At 42.9% G+C, this 21,928-nt stretch overlaps 2 protein-coding genes across 6 annotated transcripts in view; both read left to right on the top strand.

The window, feature by feature from the left end:
* The first annotated feature begins 625 nt into the window (after nucleotides 1-625).
* RPS7 (ribosomal protein S7) lies at nucleotides 626-7,727 on the top strand. Its single transcript, XM_041420218.1, has 7 exons — nucleotides 626-740; nucleotides 1,277-1,358; nucleotides 1,667-1,738; nucleotides 3,342-3,485; nucleotides 5,089-5,153; nucleotides 6,839-6,989; nucleotides 7,612-7,727. Exons 2-7 carry the CDS (start codon nucleotides 1,284-1,286, stop codon nucleotides 7,687-7,689), a joined length of 585 nt encoding a protein of 194 aa, XP_041276152.1. The 5' UTR covers nucleotides 626-740; nucleotides 1,277-1,283; the 3' UTR covers nucleotides 7,690-7,727.
* An 8,067-nt stretch (nucleotides 7,728-15,794) lies between these two features.
* Nucleotides 15,795-21,928, top strand: part of COLEC11 (collectin subfamily member 11) — a 37,907-nt gene continuing 31,773 nt past the window's right edge. For 4 of the 5 annotated variants that reach the window (XM_041421847.1, XM_041421838.1, XM_041421829.1 and 1 more), the window contains exon 1: nucleotides 15,795-16,049. The gene's annotated coding sequence lies outside the window, so the exon portion shown is untranslated. Of the gene's footprint in view, nucleotides 16,050-18,595; nucleotides 18,729-21,928 lie in introns of those variants that run through there. The other variant, XM_041421821.1, reaches the window with a different exon arrangement.

Genomic DNA, 21,928 nt, shown 5'->3' with positions numbered 1-21,928 from the left:
CTCCAAGTGGGACTTACCCTTGAACAAGAAACCTAAATCTGCAAACAGGGAAGCCAGCACTGCTCCACACGTCTCTGCCGCCTTGAACGGGTGAACTTCACACCACTAAATTAACGTGGAATGGCGTAACGGAGAGGGCAGGGAAAAACACCACCCACTCTCCCACTCGAGCGGTGGCTGCTACCGTCCTGCACAGTCCTGGCGGGAGGCAGGGAAAGGCGGAGAGGGAGAGAGAGAGGGAGAGGGAGCTCCGCGGGCTGCGCAAACCGAGCGCACCGCGCTGCCAAGGCCGACATTCTGGCGGCTCTTCACAGGAGCGGCATTTCGACACCGGGGCCGAGAGTTTTGCCTGTGAGAGGTGCGGCGGGGGCATCCCACGGCGAAGGCTCAGCGCAACAGCGAGGGACAGAAGCGAGCAGAGAAGCCTTCCCCTCCCTCTTCTCCTCTCCCTGCCGCAGGAAGCGCAAAAGGCTGAGGCAGGACGGGAGGACACCTCCCATTATCCCACCGCCCGCCGCGCTCCAAGGCACTGCGCATGTACCAGCCCGCCCTCCCCGCGCCAGGACCCTAAATGTCCGCTCGGGCTTCGCTGCAGCCGATTGGCGGTGTGCTCGCAGGGCCCGCCCTGCCCTTCTTCCGGCTCTGGCTTCACTCGGGTGGGCGGGGCCAGCGCCTTCCCGGGCCGCGATCTGTGCTGCTCTCGCGAGAGCTCCCCCTTTTCCCGGCCGGCGCGGAGCGAGGTGGGTGCCCGGGCCGGGGCCGCCGTTTCCCCGCTGGGGCCGCCGCGATACGGGACCGGGCGTGGAGCGGGGCTCCCTGCGGCACCGCGGTGTGGGGATGCGCCCGATTACCGCCAGCCCGGGGCCCGATGGCCGCCGGGGCGCCCGGGGCCGGGGGTGGCCAGTCGGCGGGGTTTCCCTCCTCCCTCGGCCGGCGGCGCCCTGCTGGAGGAGGGGCCGGGGCCGGGAGCAGGGCCCGGGAGCGCCGCTCGCCCGTCGAGCCACTCGTGGGGCTCTGCGTGGCGGTGCCGCTTCCCTGGGCTCCCGGGGCCTTGCAGCGGGCCCCGAGGTGGGCAGGCCCCGCGCTCCCTGGGACGCTTCTCCTGTGGCCGGGTAGTCACCCCTGGTGCGACGTGCTGGGGCTGGCCCGGCCCGTGGGGCGTCCTCCGGCTTAGTTTTGGAGCGTGTGGCTGCGCAGCCGGATTGGAGAGTCCTGGCTGTGTTTGGAACAGGTGACACGTGCTTCGTGACAGCCGAAGTGTTCTTTTGCGTTGCAGAAAGGCCATGTTCAGCTCTAGCGCCAAGATCGTGAAGCCTAATGGCGAAAAGCCAGATGAGTTCGAGTCTGGTATATCCCAGGTGCGTGGCTTTTCCTTGTTCTCTCCGGTAACTCCAAGTTATAGATGCAGTTGTCCGGCCCCTAAACTTTGAGGTTGATACTGTCAACGTCTTTTCTTTCCTAGTTTTACTTGGGAACTGAGTCAGCCTCTTTTCCATTAGTTAAACTTGTTGGATGTTGGTGTGTTTTACAGGAAGTTAAGTCTTTGATATTGACTGTGGTTAAAAGTCTATACCTGCTCTTTGACACTGTGGACACATTTTGGTCTTAAGTGTTCTCATGAACTGAAGTGTATGTAAAGGATTATTCCACAACTTCACTTTTGTAGGCTCTGCTGGAGTTGGAAATGAACTCCGACTTAAAGGCTCAGCTGCGGGAGTTGAACATCACAGCAGCTAAGGTAGGCTGGACCTTCTCCACTAAGAGCTGGGTGGTGACTTGTTCTGTGTATGTTTAATTTTTGTGGATATTAATGTACTAGGTGAATGGTGTCTTAAGTCCTTATTGCCTGTGATAGTTTTGTTATGAGCTGTTGTAGCTTATCTTCTGGTATTTGCTGCTAGCACATAGGATCCCATAATAGTGCTTTTCTTAGGAACTAATCTGAAAAATCACTGTAAAAGCCCAAAGAGCAATTTAGTATGTTAAATAAAAGTGTTTGAAAACAATTATTCTCCTTTATGTCTCTGCAGACTGGGTTTGGGGTGTGAAGCTGGCTTTTTGCATGTTGATACTGGCTGGAAATGTAGGTGTTACAGAAACTTAGTCAGAAACATAAACTACAATACTCTTCATAAAAACCAAAATTGTTGTGATTCTCTGAGGTGCAGTTAGTAGGTGGTAGGTGGATTGAGGCAATAGACTGACTTGATAGTGTAGCTTAGCCTCCTTGTACATTTCCAGTTTTAGATCGTGCAGGCAGCTGAAGCATCAAGAAAGAAAAAGAAGAAGGCAATTAGTGGAAAAGGAGAAAGAAAGTTAGTGTTAGAATTTGTCAGCCTGGGAGACTGGATGGCAGCAATGAAGCAGGTCACTGCAATCAGAAACTTGAATGGGCTGCCTTTGGCTTTTGCTCAGGCTTACCTGGACAGACACAGGGACCTGACTGCTTAGAGCTGAGTTAAAAAGAATCTGGGAAGGCAGAAAGCAGCATGTATGGTGTATGAGCTGAACAGCCTTCAGGAGACACCACGTCTCTTAAAGTACAGCAATACCAGTTGTCCTCAGTAAAATGCTTTTAGAAAAGTCTTTGTTGTTTACTTAGCTGCTTGATTTTATTTATGAGAAATCTCCCATGGGCAACTGAGTTGGCTCATATGAGAAGGTAGCTGGTGAAGAATTATGCATCCTTCCATTCTGTTGGAGAATGAGGATGTCTCTGTAGCCAGTTTCGTGGGAGAAGTGCCTTGTAAGCCTATGCAAACTTAGGGTTTCAACTTACTGGAGAGACAAACCAGGGGAGAAGTAACCTGTCCTAGTGTATTGTAATCCTGTTGGAATGTGGAGGGGTGACAAATGTTTTGATTGATCAGTGATGTAGTCCTAGGCAAGTGGCTGACAGAAGGTGATTTCCATGGAGCAGTAGATTAAAAGTAAGTGATTTGTTGCCCTAAACTTTGTCTGGAGTCTGCCTTGGAGGCAAATAGCTTTTGAAACTTTGTATCAGCACAACTGCAGCAGGGATAGTGAACATCCAGTATAGTTGTAGTTCTAGCACCTGAGTCTCATCTTGCAGAAGGAATGGGCTTATTCAGAGTATGTGATTCTGAAAGTGGTGGTGGGATTTATTGCCCAATAACTCCACAGCAAAACAAGTACTCTGATAAAAGTGTTTCTGTCAGTGCTTTGTCTGTAGAGCATTAAGGCAGATACTGCTCTCTGATGCACACCCTGCCCTACAGAGTCAGAAGCAAGACTATCAATACCTGTGCTTAGGATTCATGGTCAAACCAAACATTACTTCTCAACCCCCAGCTAATACTTACGTTGTACTTTTGTTTCAGGAAATTGAAGTAGGTGGTGGCAGAAAAGCCATCATTATCTTTGTACCAGTTCCTCAGCTGAAGTCCTTCCAGAAGATTCAGGTGCGGCTAGTTCGGGAGCTGGAGAAGAAATTTAGTGGAAAACATGTGGTGTTCATTGCTCAGGTAAAAAAAACCCTTAGAATCACAAAAATGTTGATTTGAAGTGATATCTGGGGATGATGTAGTCCAGGCTCACGCATGTTCCAGTGTTGCATTACCCATTGAAGGTAACAGTGATAGTAATTCATTGTACCAGCAGGAAATGTAATGGGTGTCTGGTGGATGCTAGCTAAAATGTTTTCAGCTGGCAGCAGTAGAAACTTGGTGAGATGTAAAGTTGTTTCATGGAGGATATAACTTTCTTGCTCTGGCCACTCTTACTCTGTCAGAAGTTTAAAATAAGTTTAAAATAAAAGGGAGCAAATATTATTAGGAACTTTGCTACACTTAGATGATCTAGGCGCTTAAAATTTATGTTACTAGGAAAGAAGGAAAAAAAACTGATGCAAGTTCTAAATATATGGCAGGAGCTAAGGTGAAAAGGTGTTGCAGGGATCTCTGGCCAGTACTTAAGGGTTGGACAAACTAGGGATCTGTCTGCAGAGTGGATAATTGGTTAAACTGAAGCTAGCTGAAAATTTTTAATGAAATTTCTAGAGCCAGAGCACCTTACCCTGAATCTTTATATGGCCAAGAAGATTTATATTAATGAAGTGCCTTTGGCTCACTTCACCTAAAGGTTCTTGACCCAGAGGGTGGTTGAGCACTGGGAAGTGGTCACAGCACCAGCCTGACACAGTGCTGTGAGGTGTTTCTGCAATACTTTATGGCACACAGTGTGACTTGTGGGAATGTTCTGTGCAGGGCCAGGAGCTGGTCTTGATGGTCCTTGTTGGTCTCTTCCAACTCAGCATATTCGGTGATTTTTTTTTTTTTTAATTTTTTTTTTTTTTAAGATTCTGTGATTCTGTAATCCCTTAAGAATTCCTTTTCAATTCAGTAATCTACTTTAGAAGGGAACATGTGATTTTGACTATGACATGACCCGGTTTGGATAATGGTAACCCCATCGTGAATACAATCATGGAGAAGCTGTGATGTGATGGTAGAAAATACTGCAGGTGGCTAAAACTTCTAATGCAGAAATAAACTGCATCTAGAATGTTTTAAAACATCTACACTTGCAGTAGGAAAATAGAAAATAAATTTTACTGACCTAACATTTAGATCCTAATTTGGAACAGATTATATTTAAGCCAGGATGTGATCTGGACTGTGCAATACATCTTACTGTTAAAACTAGCATTTCAGTCTCAGATGTCACCTAGCTGTCTGTGGAACTGAGCTCACTACTCTGGTTTGCACCAGAGGCTTAGTCTAACAGAAGCTGAAATTCCCTGGGATTTCTGTTCCCAAAGAAATGCGTTCGCAGTGCTGATGAGACACAGTAAACTACTGTAGTTGTGTTCATGGAGAGAGGGGATGAAGTACAAATCTTCTATTTCAGTGCACTGAATACAGGAGTAGTCATTGAGAAATATAGCAGTACAGCACTTCACTTTCTGTAGGGAGCTCTAGTTCTCTAGTTTCTAATGCTGATGTAACTTTAAGTCTACCTTTTTGGCTTTTCACACATTGGTTTGCATGAAAAGGTGCATGTTTCTGAGTTCATTGTGACCACCAGATAACTGAGAACTGCCTTTTTGTTCTTCTCTTGCCTTAACAGAGAAGGATTCTGCCCAAGCCAACAAGAAAAAGCCGCACAAAAAACAAGCAAAAGCGTCCGAGGAGGTTGGTAAATGATACTGGTTCAGTATGACAGCCTTCTTTTGTACCTGGTAGTTGGGTCAAGTAATGGTTAGTTGAGTTTTTGAGAAGTCACTTAAGTGATTGGCTGGTCTTGTCCTTTCTCTTCCTGCTTGAAATACTGCTTTGTATCTGTCATTTGACTGCTAAAGTGTTCAGTAGAAAGGTCACTTTTGGGCACTGTGTTGCATTTCTTAGCACTCGATTTGTATTTCCAGTTACAGTTGCAGCAAATTTTTACCTAGCAGTGCTGGTTTAAGGAACCCCAACCTGCTGTCTCTGTTACCACAGTGTGCTGACAAGAACTATTTTTTTTAAAGTTGTAGTACGAAACTCTTCCACATCACATGTTAGACTGTGTGTAGAAGTCAAGGCTGGCACACTTAAGGGAATGCAATGAGGGAGAGAGTGGCTGAGAAGGGGTGTAGGTACGATTACTAGTCCCTCTGGATATGAATTTGATAGCAAGAGTATAGCCATTTGTGTTAAATGGCCTCTCTGCTCTCATCTAGTCACTGGATTGCTAGACATGCAACACTGCTACGTCTCTGTGGATGTCAGTGCCTCATCTGTATGTTGCTATATCAATATGTAAATCCATGTCTTAAAAGTTTGTCCTCTTTATGACATGTGGCATGTCATGTAGCTTCTCCCTGTCCCCCCCCAGTATTATACCTGTGTCATGTGTTACTGTATTTTGCAGTCTTCAGGCATGGATTTTAAAAGTACAATTTCACAATACTCATCTAGCTACAGTCCTGCCTTTGGAAGACTCTGCCTGTGTTCTTTTAACTAGCACAGTGGTTGGAGAAGTTGGCATTTGTGTCTGAGGAGCACGCTGCCTACCACTTTTCTGCACGAGGAAAAGCGGGTGTGCAGGACTGCCCCTGCCTCAGCCTGAGATGAGATCAGGCTGCTGTGTTGTTGTGGATGTCTGTCTCCCTTAGCTGTGCCAGTCTGGGCAGGTGTGAAGTGGTGCTGTAGGCACAGGTGTTAGTTACTAGTGGTACTGCCCTGAAACTGTGGATCAGGATGCTGTGGATTGTAAGACTAACTAATCCTCTAGACTTGCGTAAAATAACCTGGGCCACCTTTTCTCTTGTTGGCTCACTTCTGGACAGTTCAGGAACACACATGCGGATTTCAAGCAGTCTTCTAAGCAGGGACTCAAATTGGCCAGCTAGTCTTTTTCTGTATTATATTAGTCTTCTAAGCTGCTTGGATTTAGGCAGATGAAGAAACCAGTGTTTCCAAAACTGGGTCTCCCATGAATGTACTCTGCGCAGCTGAGGTTACTTACAAACTTAAACTTTTCCAGTCAGTGTCTCTGGCAGAGTTGCTGAAGGAGCAATTTGGTTTTGATTTAAATATTTATTAAATGTGTAGAAATAGAATAATGTTTCAAGGCTCTTGCCTCAAGTCAATGTGTGATCTAAAAGGTCAGAAACCTGGCTACTTTTTCTTGTGCAGTCATTTAGTTTCTGCACTCTGTAGAATTTATCTTTTCTTTTTGCATGTCCTGTGATAGTGCTGTATTGTTACACTGTGGCATTAAAGAGAATAAACGCCACTGAATTTTCAGCCAAAGCATGCTGTGGAAGATTTAAACCTTGTCAAACTGGAAATTTTTCAAGAGGATGTGTTTTAATGATATCAATGTGGCGTTTCAGCCGTACGCTTACTGCAGTGCACGATGCTATTCTCGAGGACCTGGTCTTCCCAAGTGAAATCGTGGGCAAGAGAATCCGCGTAAAACTGGACGGCAGCAGGCTTATAAAAGTCCATCTGGACAAAGCACAACAGAACAATGTTGAACACAAGGTAAATAAAAAAACTTACTTTCTCATGCAGTTGGGAGTGGCATTCTGACATCCCCAAGAGTCTGCTTAGGGATACAACAAAAGACTTGCCTTTTGGCTTGTGGAGATGCTTTGGTTTGTATTTGGAGTAAGGTGCTGGAAATAGAGGCGAGATAGTTTTGAACTAAAGTTCTAGTTCAACTTGCCAAAGCCCCTGGATTATAAAGTAGTTCCCTCATGGGATCAGACAGTGTTTCATTGGGTTTTTTGTGTGAATAGGGGTTGGTTGGGTTTGTTTCTGTTTTTGTTGTTTTTCAAGTGAAGCACTTAGTTTTGACTTTAAACAGATGTGTTCAGTAGAGCCTGCATTTTGTTTGTTTTTTTTCTGGCAGGGTGAAATGAGAGGCGGCTTGTGTTTGGGCCTGCTCAGCTCTCAGGGTCTCACATTGTTGAAAATCAGAGAGAGCCCAAATGCTCTAGAGGAAATGTATCTTTTGTGTAAATCCTCAGCGACCTTAATCTAGAAAAAAATAATTGGCCTCAGAGTGAAGATACACTGGCAAATAGTATAGTACCTTAAGTATGTTAACTTAGAGTTACTTGTTTATGCAGCATGTATAAGCAAGATTTATTTGTCTTCACAGGTGGAAACATTTTCTGGTGTGTACAAGAAGCTCACAGGCAAAGATGTGGTGTTTGAGTTTCCAGAATTCCAGCTGTAAAATGCAAAGAATGGCTGAATAAACAACTATTCATATAACAGAGTAATTTCATTTAAATTTTGAATTCCATAAACACAGATGGGGATTAACTGGTTCATGGGACTTCTCCTCTGTCTGGAGAATGACACGTGTGAATCAAAGTATTAACTCCCCAGCATTTTACTGGTAGCCCTGTTAAGCTTTTCTTGGCACTGTTGCAACACAACTGGACAAAAGAGTCCAGAGTCTGCAAAAGGAATTCATACTGAAGAACCTAAGTATTCCAAATCTCAACTGGGGAAAATGCGGAGAATTGCTGTAGAGCAGTGGAACTCTCTGAGTTTTGCACACAAGATGTCAGTTGGAAACCTACATGTTCCTGACACTGGAAGAAGTCAACTAGCAGGTGGTGCATGACTTAGGAAATGTGTAGAAATGACATCTGGATAAAGGGTTTGAATTCTTAGGAAATAGGTTGGGTTGGGGGAGGTACAGGTTGGTTTTGAGGTAACCTAACTTGCTCTAAGTGGCAACATTCCTTACCAGTTCTTACCTAAAAGCAGACTCTATAGCTTCTCACCTTCCAGACTGAAATGGGAAGGAATTTTTACTTCTGAGTGCTTGACTATATCACTGGCCAAAAACGATGGGTTTTTTAGGTATTGATCTTGCTTTCAGAAATATTTTATTAGATGATGTTTTAACATGGTTCTGTACATGCTCAGTGATACATAGAGAGGTGAGGAAGAACTAGATGCATCAGCATCCGAAGGCTGATAGACTTTTGACTTCCAGTATCTGTGTTAAAGAACCCTTTACACAAGCTCAGGGTGGTGTTGGTCATGTAAAGTTCTGAGCTAATTACATGCATTTAGTACCTGATTGTACTAAATATAGTAGTAGGAATAAGTATTTAACACAGTAAAAGACAACTAATTTTGGAGTCAGTCTGGTAAGTGAAGAGCTAAGCTGGGAACAAGTTGTGTGACAGGAGCACTTAACTTGCATTTTCTTACCTGAGAGAGATGGAGGACAAGTACCGCTCACTGTGGATGTTTGTACCTTTACTTCCCTTTTCCATTTACAGTAGTTTTGGTTGCTTCCCATTCGACACCTCTTCTTTAGCTATGGAGAGCTAAAAGGTTAAAACAAGTTCTGCATTGTTTTTGCATTGAAAAAATGAAGACTTTAAAATTTATGCGTGACTTGTAGGGCAGGACAGATAGCCCTGTGCTGTTACTGTTGGTGGCAAGAATGCAAAGAGAAGGAAAATGTGCCCTGTTGCAGTTAGCAGTTAATTTCCTGTTACTTGCTGACAAGGCTTGAGTATTTGCACAAAAAGCAGGTTGTATCTTTGAAGAAGTTTGAAAAGGAGATAGGAAAAGTCCTTAAAGTAAACAAACTTCTGTCTCTGGAGTATAACTTAATTCCTTATTTATTCCTTGACTACTTATTGTTCATCTTGAATGATTCAGCAGAAGTGAATGCATCAGCTTCCCTTAGAATTACATAGAGAGAAGTTGACAGGTATATAATAACCCCAAATCCTATCTGCCTGTGTGGAGAATAATTATAAAAGATCTTACAGTAGAGGACCCATAACTTTTGAATTCAAGTTTTCATTGCAAAAATGGGTATTATTCAGATTGGAAATGCCACCTTGTCTAGGCCCCCAAAAATTCAGTCTTGAGTCAGACACATCACAGTCGCAGTGACAGCCTGTGCAAGTAGACCTTGGCTGGTGTGGGCTGGCTTGGGGAATATTTGGAGACTTACCAGATGTTAACTACCTTTAGTTAGAGGTGGGTGAGTCTGCTGGGGCTGTGTAACCTCTGCAAGGAGAGGTGATGTGCAGAGGCTTTGCTAGACAGCATTTCCTGCTTTATAGGGAAATGTAACTCAGGTTTCATCTCTTCATAGTAATAAAAATGTCAGCTGAGTTTCTTTTGAAGCACTGGGGGGGGGGTGAGCGGGGGAGGAGAAATCCAGTAAACTGAACAGAAAGATTGCAAACGTTCCCAGGCACTGCCAGCTGGCTATAGATTTTTCTTGGCTCTTGTTGCAAGCCCTCTTGAACTATATGATATGCAAAAGCTCATGATGGCCCCATAAGCAAATTCTTTGAGGGAAAGGATAACGCTGTCAAAGCTCTATGGCTTTTACATCAATTAAGCTACAAGGAGAGGTGAATTTTTGTGACATAAAAAACGAGGCTGTGTGTTTGCAGAAGACTTTAGTCTTAGTTTACCTCTATTTACAGACTCCCTCGTGTGTTTGTGTCAGTTATGCAGTTAGACAACTCCCTCTGTCCCTTGACAAGCATACTAAGTGCATGCCTGCAATCTGGAAAGTCAGTTTGATGCCATCTGGTCAAGTGTTAATGAGGCTGCTGGAATGCTGGTGTCAAATGTTACCATAACCTAAGCAAACTCCATGTGAGATGATGCTAGACTTTTCCTATACCTTTCATAGGCTGGCACAGTTGAACTCTGAACATGTGATTGATCACAAGTTTTATCAGCTGCTCTGGGTGAGAGTGGTGGGGCATTCTGTACCAAGACTCTGCAGCAGTAATATGTGGGTAGTACTAATGTGCAAAGACAGCCATATCGTGAAGTTTTTTCCTCTAGTAGCTCCAAATGAAAAGCAAGGGCTTTACATCTGTTAATTGCTCATGAGACTTTCACCTGAACTTAAAGCTTCAAACATTTATTTCATATGAATCCTTTCACAATGTCTTCAAATATTTTTGCCTATGAGGAGGACTGATCCCTGGTGATTTTTCTTCGAAAAGGTGTATAGATGTGTTACAACTGTAGTGTAACAGAACTGGCTTGAAGTTTTGGGTGGTGCTTGACCTATCTTGTATTAATAGGGCAACTTAATATGTGATAACATGATATATGATATGTGATACATATCTGGGTAGCCCCTCTTGAGTGTAAGCGGGAGCAACTGGTGAGTTGGACTGAAATAATCAATTTCCTGTTCCTTTGTTTTTCCTGAATTTTCCAAGTGATAGGCCTGAGTTTGATTCTCAATTACCTTGGAAGGTCAGAGCAATGCTGAAAAGCTACACCTGTTCCAGTTTGTGAGATGTCCTGTCTAGGCCACTGGATGTTTATCAGAATGACAGAAGAAAAGATTGATAACAGACAGTTATGAAGCCTCATAAAATGAAGGCTGGTAGTGAGGCTGAGGGAGTGTGAGTTTGCCTGTCTCCAGTAGGGGCTGACTGCAGCACTGGTCAGTGTGAATAATTCACTGCTGTTTAACCAAGTGCCTTTGTCCTGCCTGCCCCTTCCTGCCTGCCTTGAGGTGCTCCTGTGAACATCTATGTACTAGTGCTCTGTTCCCTACAGAGATACAAGTAGAGGATCTTATTTATGTATTGTCATCAAGAGGAGAAAGTTTGTTGGATTTTTTAAGTCTATGAGTTCATGTATCCCCCTCTTCTACCTTCCAGTTACTCTTTCTTGTTTTCAGGAAAATCATTAAGCTTAGTGTCATGCAGTTGCTACTTGGTGTTGTTAAATGATTAATAGCTAAAGTTTCTAATTATTGTGTATTGAGTTAACATGTGTGGCTCAGTTGTGATCTGCCCCTGGAGGAGAATATAGAAAAATAGAATTAAATAGAAAATAGAATTAAATCCAAGCACTGAGGAGATTATTCCAGTTTTAGAGATGACTGATAGAAAAAGCACAATTGCTGCAGTGAATGCTGCTTAAAAATTTTCATACAAAAAAAAAAAAATTAGTTCAACATCACTAATAAAGCAGAAGGCCAGGTTTTACACAGTTGCAAATAAAGTTAATACTGTACTGGTGTGGCCACATTGATCTTCCCCATACATCTCATGTACTGCACAGAAGAGGTGGGAAGAGAGCTTCTGCTCTCAGTGCCCAGAGAGGGCAGAGGTGCTGGGGCAGTGCTAAGAAGTTGTTCAGATGGCAGATGGATATCTTCACAGGGACAGATCTGCAGGCTGTGTTTTACCAGGACTGTCTTAATGCTTAAAAAAGTTGTTTCCTATTTTCTTGGCTAAACAGATACTGTTCTATGAAGCAAAGGGAATAGGAGACATCACTGTGCTGCCCTGAGAGCAGAGGAGGGGTTGCACTTTGCATGTTTGTGTGCACGTCTGTCTGTGGAGGAGTCCTGTATCTGCTGTATCTTCTTGCCGCTTTTTGGAGTTTCTTGGGTGTTGGGAGGCCTGATAACGGCTGCTTAGTGAGGCAGCTCTTAGTTTCAATAACTAGAACAGCATTTGTGATGGCCTGCAATAAACTGAGCTCCTCCAACTGATCTCAGATACTGACTTTTTCAAGAGTTTGAGTATTGGAAATTTTCATCCTTTGGAAAAATCTGATTGGGAAATGCTCATACCATTGGATGCTTTGCTAAACCAAAGGGAAAATCAGAGCCTTGTCATGTCCTATGATTTTTTAATAACCATTGTATTTTAAATAGGTATTGTGTTTAATCCTCTTACAGATACAAAGATAATGCCAACTGACTATGCAAAGTATAGAAAAATTTTCCTGGATGCTCCTAAAACGTATTAGTGGTGGGTTTTTTTTGGTTTTCTAAAAACTTTTTATTGTCCTTTTACAACCAGTTGGATTTTATCTGCATGGTTTTGGTTTGGTTTGAATCCAAGAATTCTGCTTGTAGTTGTGTCAGTGTGGTATTTAACCTGAATTTAAAGGCTGAGGAAAAGCTGTGTACTGGGTCCAGCTGAAGTAGCTGGCCCAACTGGTGCCTTGCTGTATAGAAACAGGATGGTTTGGGTTTCAAGGGACCTTAAGGATAATCTACTGCAGCCCTCTCTGCTGTGGGCAGGGACATCTTCCTCTAGATAAGGTTGTTTAAAGCCCCATCCTACCTGGCCTTGAGCATCTCCAGAGATGGGGCATCCACAGCTTCTCTGGGAAGCCTGTTCCAGTACTGGTCTCACCAGTCTTACAGTAAAGAATTCGTAGTATCTAATATAAACCTACCCTCTAGCAGTTTGAAGCCTTTCTGCCTTGTCCTTGTTAAAAGTTCCTCTCTCAAGGACTACATGTCCTCGTAAAAAGTCCCTCTCCAGCTTTCTTTTAGCCCTACACCCCTTTAGGTAATGGAGGGTGTTCTCTCAGGAGCCTTCTCCAGGCTGAAGAAGCCTAACCCTTTCAGCCTGTGTTCATTAGAAAGGCTCTCCAGCCCAGCTCTGATCTTGTTCCTTAGCGCTCCTCTGGACACATTCCAGCAGGTCCGCATTTTTCTTATGTTAGGGGTCTGAGAGCTGGCTGCAGCACAGCAGGTAGGCTCTCATGAGAGAGTAGAGGGACAGAGTCACTTCCCTCAACCTGCTGGCGATGCTTCTTTTGATGCAGGCCAGGGTGTGGTTGGATTTCTGGGCTTCAAGGACATGTGGCTGGCTCGTGCTGAGCTTCTCATCAGCCAGCATGTTCTTCTCAGGGCTGTTCTTGATCCATTCTCTGCCCAGTCTGTTTATGCTTGGGGTTTCCTGCCCCAGCCTAGGTGCACTTGGTGTTGTTGAACTTCATGAGGTTGGCACAGGCCCATCTCTTGAGCCTGTCAAAAGAGTCTCCTGTTTCCTTGCAGAGAGGACTCACATTTTCCTTAGTATTCCTTTTATCACTGATGTACCTAAACAAGTTTTTCTTGTTGCCTTTGGTGTCCCTGGCCAGATTTAAATCTCTCAGGGCAGGTTAGCTTTCCTAACATGGTCCCTCATTGCTCAGACAGTCTCTATCCCTCCCAGGCTACCCATTCTTGCTTCCCTCCTCAGGCTTCCTTTCTGTGCTTCAGTTTGTCCAGGAGCTCCTTGTTCCTCTGTACTGGTATACTGTGGCATCTGAAGGCTGTCCCTCTCTATCCAGCAAGGGTGGCTAAAAGGCTTGGGAATCGGCTCTTGAAGTGCTACAGTGTCCTGGGCAGGCATGTTAACATAATGAAGAACTTAATAACCAGCAGCTATTGTGAGCTGGTGATGACCTAAGCTGCTCCCACATGGTCCATGTATCAGTACCCCAGTTTGCACATAGTAGCCTGATTTAGATGATGCACCAGTATGGCTACAGAGTTTCCAGATGTATTTTGGGGTGGGAAAAGGTTACTTATGCCCTTCTGTATGGGGACTATGCCTCTCTCTCTGATGTGAAAGAAAACCATGTGCTTGTTTATCCTACCTTTTCTAGAGAAAGCTCTTTCACTGCATTTATAGTGTTTGCCCTTTCCTTTTGAATGCTGGTCATTTATGTTTGTTTTCTTTTCTGCTTCCCCAGTGTTGAATCCTACCTTTTCTACCAACTTTCCCCGACTGACTATTTCTCCATTGAATTCTGTTTCTGGCCTCAAAGTTATTTTCTTGTGTTTACAGGGAGAGTAGATATGTATGTAAATGGAGTTGTCTTTGCCATGGTAATATGATCTTCAAAGGCTTGGACTACAGTCACTTTGCTGCATTCTTTACATAAAATGTTTGTCTTGGCAAGTTTCTGCCAACAGAGTGCTGCAAGGGCCCAGTCCTGTTAATTGCCTTCTGCTCCCACTGAACTGGTGGGGCCTGTGTGCATAAAAAATGGGCTTTAAAATTAGAGTTGCATGGTCCTTAGACAGTTATGTTCATGTTTTACCATTTTGCTCTTTAGTGAGGTAGTCTACCAAGGAAGAGACCATTGGCTCTTAACTTTTCATGACCATTTGGTGTATGTTAAAATACAGGAGTTCATAGCCGTGGAGGAGGGTAGCTAGGTTCCAGTCCAACATGGAAACCTGTTTTTAGGTAGTCCACAGGGAGTCCTGAGTTTGAGGCATCGCTACCTCTTTTTGTACCTGTTTTTGTCTTTGCCATTAAAGCTGGTCAGTGTGTGTTGTGGGCTAACAAAACAGGAGCTGTCGTGGGCAAGGAGGCTGCACAGGCTTAGGGAGAGGTTTGCTGAGACAGGTGATATGTAATGTCAGGAGCAAAACAGGAGAAGAGTATATCGGTACTGTGTCATCAGCTTGCACTGCAAGCCCCACCACAGCACAAAATTCTCAGTGAAGTGGACCTACACCTCAAAAGAGATCTGAGAAGTGATAAAGAAGTGAACACACAGATTATTCTATTGCAGCTTTCTCTAGCCCCTCAGTCTAAAACCTTTTCTGTGTTCTGATGCTTTCTGTGTGGAAAATGGAAAAAGGAACCTCTTGCTACTGCCCTTAGCTCCTGTCCTGGTTTTCCAGTAAGAGGTCACATATTGGGGGTTACCCAGGCTCCCAGCCCACTGAGTGCTTGCTTAGAGCATGACCCCTCAAACATTGCCTGGAAAAACTGGGAGGAGGGAACAGTAGCATGAGATGGATGGAGACAGATGATTCAAAGGATTTTTTTGTATCTGTCAGAGCTACAGTCTTACAAATACAGCAGCTTTTTATCAGAGGGTATTGATTGATATAGTCACAAGTGGTACTCTCTATTTGCCCTGGAAATTGAGAGTGAAGCCATTTCTATCTGTTGAAGTATAAACTGCTGTAACTGAGGGGGGGGGGGGGGGGGGTGTTATCAAAATCCCACTTCCCAGAATCAGCTTGCCCCAGTTTTTGTTGTTTGAATGTATATGGAGTACTGGATTTAGCCAGGCCTCAAACTAGTCCAGCTGTTTTAAGGTAAAAACTAGAGCTGTACAACTATTTAGAAGCCATAGTGAAATAGCACTAAAGTTGTATCAAAAGGTGTTTAAAAATCCCCACAAAATATTGTGAAGATGCCTGCCATGTGGATAACTTAGCATTTACATTGTTGGGGGGTGTTCAGACATAGCTCTGAAATGGTTGCCTGTTTTACTCAAGTCAAGAATGCTGCAGCCAATTGCAAGAATAGGGAGAATTTCAGCAAGGGGAGTGTGTTAATTATCCACACAAGATGATCACATTCAGTGCTGTGTTTCATGTGTTCTCATATCTGCTGAAGCAAAGCAAGAGAAGTGTTGTGCTGGGGCAATGTGCATGCATGGCTTAGAGCTGAATAGATGTAAATGGTTAAAAAGGGGTTCTCTGCTAGAGAGGAGGAGGGGAAAGTAAGTGTGCATTCCCAAAAAAGTACATTCCCAAAATAAAAAGCTTACATCATGGACCTCTTCAGTTTTCCCACACTTCTTCCCTAATTATTGTCCTGCAGGACAGCTGATCTATTTCAAACAGGAAGCTGTTTACAGATAACACTTGCAACTGTTTTGTCTGATTTGTTGAACTGTCGAAAAGAAAAAGACAACCTCTTTTCAAATTAAAAACTGTCAGACTTCTGTAAACAGCAGCAATGAGGTTCATCTGTGCAGTGTCCCTGCAGGCACAGAGCGTTTTGCAGTTCCCATTCTCTCAGCAGCCATAAGGTAAGAGACTTTTATGCTTTCACTCTGTAAAAATATGTAGAAGAAAAAGTCTGGATATTTGTTAGGGGGCTGCTTTGTATACAGCAAAATATAATTGACAATCCCCAAACAGAAGGGGAAAGTAAAGGAAAAAAAGAGCTTGCTTGAGTCTATTGGATAACATTGGACTTTTCTATAGAGAGGCACCCATGTGGGTTAGATCACTGAATGCCAGTTTAGTTTAGGGGGGGTTGTATTTAAAATGTACAAATGCCATTGGAAGAGCTCGCCTTCCTTTCAGCAGGGAAGGACAAAACAGTTATTGAATTTTTACTTTTCCTACAATCAAAACTTATTTTACTTCATTCTTGAGTTGTAATTCCTAGTAACAGACACAGGCAGTTGTCTGTTTTCCACTTTAAAAAGTGATCTTTTAATACAGAAAGCAAAGCAGAGAATGAAGACTGGCATTGCAGAAGTGAAGGTCCAGTAAGGGCCGGAATTACATTGCTGGATAATTAAGAGCAATCTCGGTGAAAACCAAATCATGTAGGTAGTAGTACCATGCAGAAATGCTTAGTGAGATGTAAGGGGATAGATATAAGGGTGTATAATGATACAAAATCTTGGTCCAAGTGAGCAGAAATGAGTGAGAGTAAGTCATACTTTAGTAAGCAGCAGGGCACGTGCCTGCTTTTCGGTCATGAGCTGTGAAAACTGGGATTCATAATGGACTTGCAAGTTTCCATTCTGACCTCTGTGCCTACACATGTGTAAATTTTGGTGGAGGATTGTTTTCTAGCAAAATCAAATCAATGTGGAGAATACCTAACTTTAGTTGTCATACAGTGAAACGGAGCAGCTGGACTGGAAATGACTTTGTGGATTGGTGTAAAACCAATACATTTGATGCTTGGGTATTGAAATATTTTTAAAATGTTGCAAACGTAAAAACTGCTGCCCTATGTTTTCCTCTTTGTAGCTGAGATCTTTGTATTTCATATCTATGTGATTGTTTCCATAGTCATGAACATTTAAAGCATTATAGTAATCAGAAAATATAAAACACTGATGTAAAGTTGACACAATGATACTATCCCTAAAATTTAATATGTTACTGATGCAGCGTAAATAAGGTGTGCCAGTGTTGTAGACAAGAAGTAAGACTTCCAAGTTGAGTATTCCTTTTAAAAATGTTTGGACTCTCTTTCATAAAATTCTTAGATGTATCTGTTAAAATGAAATTATTGTTTTAGTTATATATGAAAGATAATGTGTAAGTTAAATTCATAGTCAAAATAGCATTTTAAACATGACATAGTCTTACAGTCAACAGAGAAGTGCTCTGTGGAAGCAGCAGAAATCTGTGCAATTTCTAATTGTATGCTATGTTCAAGGCTATTTTTTTCTGATTATTTTGAGTGATTTTACGCTGTTTCTAAAGCTCTTTTTAGTTATCTCTAGGGCTGTCCAAAATTCTTGAACCAGAATCCTTTTGAAGTAGGAAGACTTTTGGCAGAGTAGCTTTTTAAAGAAAAGTGTCAGTTTTCTGGGATAGTTCAGTCCTTTTGTCAAATTATTTTGGCTGAAAACCAGGAGAGTTTAGCCAAAAATATTCTCTTGGTGTCTCTTGGGAAGTGTAGTTTGTGCTTTGCACTGCATTTCACTACTGGCTGAACTTCACAGCTGAACCACACTTCCCGTAAGGCTGTGTGGTCAGGGCCTCACTATTTTTCACTATTTTAATTTCCCTTGATGAAAGGAGTGTTAGGGTGTATTTTGGAAAAGTTAGTCTCATGAAAGAGGCACAGACTGGGCTCATAAAGCATCAGCTGGTTGATAACTAGTTGGCAGCTTCTTAAAATTCAATTGTTTCCTTCTGGTTTGCACAAGCCACGGGCCATCATGGGTTTCAGCCATGAGAGTAGGGCCCTTCAAGAGAGTGTCAGCAGAAGGTTTAAAGCCTTTTGTTGTTTTTGGCCAAGCAAACACCTGTACAAGGGAGAGAATATTTAATAGCATTTCTAAGGCTTTGTTAAGGCTTCTGCCAACTTTTGTACTAAAACTGTTCCATTTTATATATTTGGAATTGAAAAATTCAAGCGAGTATGTCTGGATGTTCAGATTTTTTAAGAACTCTTAAGAGGAAAGCAACCTACTAGAAGCCTGAAGCTTTAGAAGAGGTGGTTTTGAAAATCCTGCAAGGTGTTATCTCACCCATCTAAGTGGCTCTTCAGAAAAGTCTAGTCCTGGGTCATTTGCCTATAGTTGCATAAGATGTTTGTAGTCAAGAAAAGAATTGGTCTGCTTGAGCACCTCATCAGTGCACCAGTTTCTTAATTTTTCTATAGGATCCAAGGATTCTTAGCTTCTGGGACTGTTTGGATGCTGTCCCCTCAAAACTTCATCAGAAGATTGGTTAGGAGGTCCATAGGGTGTCCTGGAGGCTGGGACAGAGCAGTATGACAAATGATGAAGGGTTAAAGGGTTTACATTATTTTCCTTCTGCCCTGAATCATAGAATGGTTTGTGTTGGAAGGGACTTTTGAAGATCTACGTGAATGAAACATAGACATGAATAAATAGTTTCACAGTGCTGCAAGCTGGATACCAGACTCCAAACCAAGAACTGGCTGTGCAATATGGAGTGAGTGGAGGAGAGCTAAGGGCTGAAGAAAGTGACTCACCACAGTCAGACAAGTGAGTGATGGCCATAGCAGCCATCTGAAAATTGCTTCTGAGAGGTGTTCCACAATTCTTTCTGCTCTATATGGATGAATTCACCATCTTTAGTGCGAAATGCTTCAGGAACTAGGATTCTGGAAGGTGGAATATTACATGGAATTTGTGTGCTGAGCTTTCTTCAAACATGGAGATTTTGAAAAATGGCTCTGAGAAAAGTGTTTTCTACAGTTCTCTTTAAGAACTGGACTGCTGCTATCCAGCTGTCACATGTCACCTGCTGTCTGGGACTGCTTGCCCAGAAAGTAGGAGGTCTAAATGCAGCTCATTCACTGCTCCAAACCTCCACCTCCCATCTGCTGGAAAGGTGTCCTTGTAACTAACCAACATAGTAATTTGGTGTGCTTGGAGGAGACTGAATGATTTTGGATGTGTTTCCTTGATGGAAATGTGCTAGGTGGGAGGAGAGTGTCTTGTTATTCTCCTCAGGCAAGATGTTGACCATCTCTGGTCTGTGCTGGAAGAAAAGCTTAGACACCCAAGTTTTCCAGTAAAGCCACAGCAACCTCCTCTTAAAATGGCTGGATTGTCAGGAGAAGATTTTGGATGCTTTGTTTGAACGTGGGATGAGGCCACAGAGGGATTCAGAGGTAGTTGCCAGTGTTGAACTTATGCAGCTCTCACTGGGAGGCTTAGGGGTGAAAAATGGGGGAAAAGGATGGAGAGTGGAAAGAGAAACTGCTTCAGCTTTGGCAGTTTTTTGAATAGGGACTTGTAAGAATGAAGCTTTATCCATAGATGTGCTTAAGTTCCTGGTGCCTGTCTTTGGTCTTAGGTATGGTTCTCTCTGCGATTATTTTCTTTTTGTCCTGTTTGCTACTTGCAAAATAAGCATAAATAATAACAACAACAACAACATCCTTTGGACAGTACTCTAAGATTTTCTGTTTAATTTGAGTGATTTTCAGGCTTGTTGTGGACCACCCCAAAATCTGTGACAGTGCTGATGATTTTAGCAAATACTGAAACTTGCTGACAGTAGGTATGCATTTGTTCATCTTTAGCGGACTCTTTAGAAATGGTCTGTGGGCCTCCAAGAGACTGTGGATGAGATGTTAAATGCCAGGGTCAGTCTGGTTTTTGGAAGGACAAAATTATAAAAGTGACTGTATAATTTTAATTTTACTTATATATAGAACTTTTTATTATCATCAGAGAAAGTTTTGTAAGAGATCTAATTTTTTCAAAGAGCTTTAAAAATTTTGATATGAAAGAACCAGCATTGTTAGACGGCACAGTAATAATAGCCAGTGAATTAAAAACACCAGACAAGAATCTAATGAAGGCCTAGCACAGGAACAGAAAAAAACCAAAACAAAACCTTATTAAATAGGAAAAGAAAAGTGTGTATCAATGAGCTTTGTCAGAATGGTGTTAATAAGAAAACAGGTCTCTGGTGGCTCACTGGAGTGGAGTTATATTCAAGAAATGTTAAGGAATCAGATACTGAGAACATGTGGAAGAGCAAGAGAAGGACTGATGGTGCATGCTGAGGAGACTCCAGGGTGCTGGATCTGCCAGCAGCACCTACAGATGCACTTGCAGTGTTTCCCTCTAGCTGTGCAATGAACTTGCAGTTTAAAGCTAATTTAGAGATGAAGTGAGATGATGTAGTGATAGCCATTCTATGCTGAAAAAACTCTTTTATGGAGGTTGTCTTCCTTTGCTGTTTAGTATCTTTGTGAATTGGGTTTGTTCAGCCAGAAGAGAAGGTTTTGGGGAGACCTAATTGCAGCCTTCCAGTACCTGAAGGGAACTTACAGGAAGGATGGAAAGGGACTTTTTACAAAGGCCTCTAGTGACAGGACAGGGGGAAAGGGCTTCAAACTTAAATTAGATAGTAGAGAAATATTCTTTACTGTGAGGCACTGGAACTCGCTGCCCAGAGAAGTTGTGAATACCCCCTCCCTGGAAATGTTCAAGGCAAGGTTAGAGCTCTGACTAAGCTGGTCTGGTGGAGGGTCCCTGCCCATGGCAAAGAGGTTGGAACCAGATGGTCTTTAAGCTCCCTTCCAACCCAAGCCATGATATGATATATGATAATGTCAAAAACTATTGTCATTCTCTGCTTTTATGACTGGTACAAAACCTGTAGAGAGGCTTGGTGGGCAACTGGCCTCCAGCCATGGCAAACCAACCACGTATGACAGACTGTCTCCTAAGCAACTCTGTATGTAAACATGCATTTGCCTAATTACAGTTAATGTGCAAGTGATTGCATTCACACTGTTCCTTGATTTTAGGGAAGATGACATTAAACATTGCAGCTACAGTGCTGAGTGCATGGTCTTTCTGTTATGTGTAGAACTGATGCCTCTGTATCTTTTTGGCGGCACTGAGTAACTGTGGCAAGTCTTGGTTTTGTTTTCACTGTTCCTTTTCTTAAGTCAGCTGGTGGATGTTGGGATTTCAGGTCAGTTTACTCTTTTAACACCACTGAAGCTTTCTATTTTGTGGTAACTGCACAATCAGAACAGCAGCATTAGTTTTGGCTCCTGTCAGTGCTCTATAAATTCTGAGCAGACAAACATGCAGGTTCAAGTGATCTGCTTAGCTGTTCTGCAGCTTCTTAATTGGTGCACAGCTGCCCTCTGGTCATGTTCTAGCTGTGTGAAGGGTACATCTGCTGCTATTGCTAGAGAATTTGCTGAGTACCAAAGCAGTGGAAATGCCAGTAGTTATCACTTACTTAACACAGCTTGTTATATTATTCCCTAGAAATGTACATTATTAAAATACAGAAATCTCTCAGGACAGTTGGTTAGATGGAAGGACTTCAATGAAAAGCTTTCTAAGGGGGTTGTCATCCTCGAGAATCTTTTGGTAGCAGAAGCATCACAGTATGCATTTAAGGGAAATAACACCTTCTTTATATGAATTCAGATAAACACCCTTGCTTGCAAGTTGTGTTCTTCACATTCTATCTGTCTACTTCTGAATTAATATTTCAGATTTACAAAATGAGACGAGATTGTCAAAAGCATCTCAGACTGCGTGCAATCCCTTGTATTCCTTCCCAAATTTTAAAAATATTTGTCAACCAGTGCATTGTACATGGTAAAGTACTTTGAGTGCATGTGTTGTGGCATGTGTAAGAGCTCCTCCGGAAGGTTTTGCCACCGAAAGATATTTCAGCTGTGTTCCTTTAGTCAGTAGCT

This window comes from Onychostruthus taczanowskii, unplaced genomic scaffold, assembly GCF_017590055.1.
Source record: "Onychostruthus taczanowskii isolate IOZ18803 unplaced genomic scaffold, ASM1759005v1 scaffold11, whole genome shotgun sequence".
NCBI classification, from domain to species: Eukaryota; Metazoa; Chordata; class Aves; order Passeriformes; family Passeridae; genus Onychostruthus; species Onychostruthus taczanowskii.
This window is presented reverse-complemented; position numbering and strand designations above follow the sequence as displayed.

What these genes read in the sequence shown, in the direction of transcription:
- RPS7 (XM_041420218.1), top strand. Translation starts at nt 1,284, where the DNA reads ATGTTCAGCTCTAGCGCCAAGATCGTGAAGCCTAATGGCGAAAAGCCA. An exon ending in ATGTGGTGTTCATTGCTCAG is followed by an intron (nt 3,486 to 5,088) that starts GTAAAAAAAACC and finishes TTGCCTTAACAG; the next exon opens with AGAAGGATTCTGCCCAAGCC. An exon ending in AAGCAAAAGCGTCCGAGGAG is followed by an intron (nt 5,154 to 6,838) that starts GTTGGTAAATGA and finishes GTGGCGTTTCAG; the next exon opens with CCGTACGCTTACTGCAGTGC.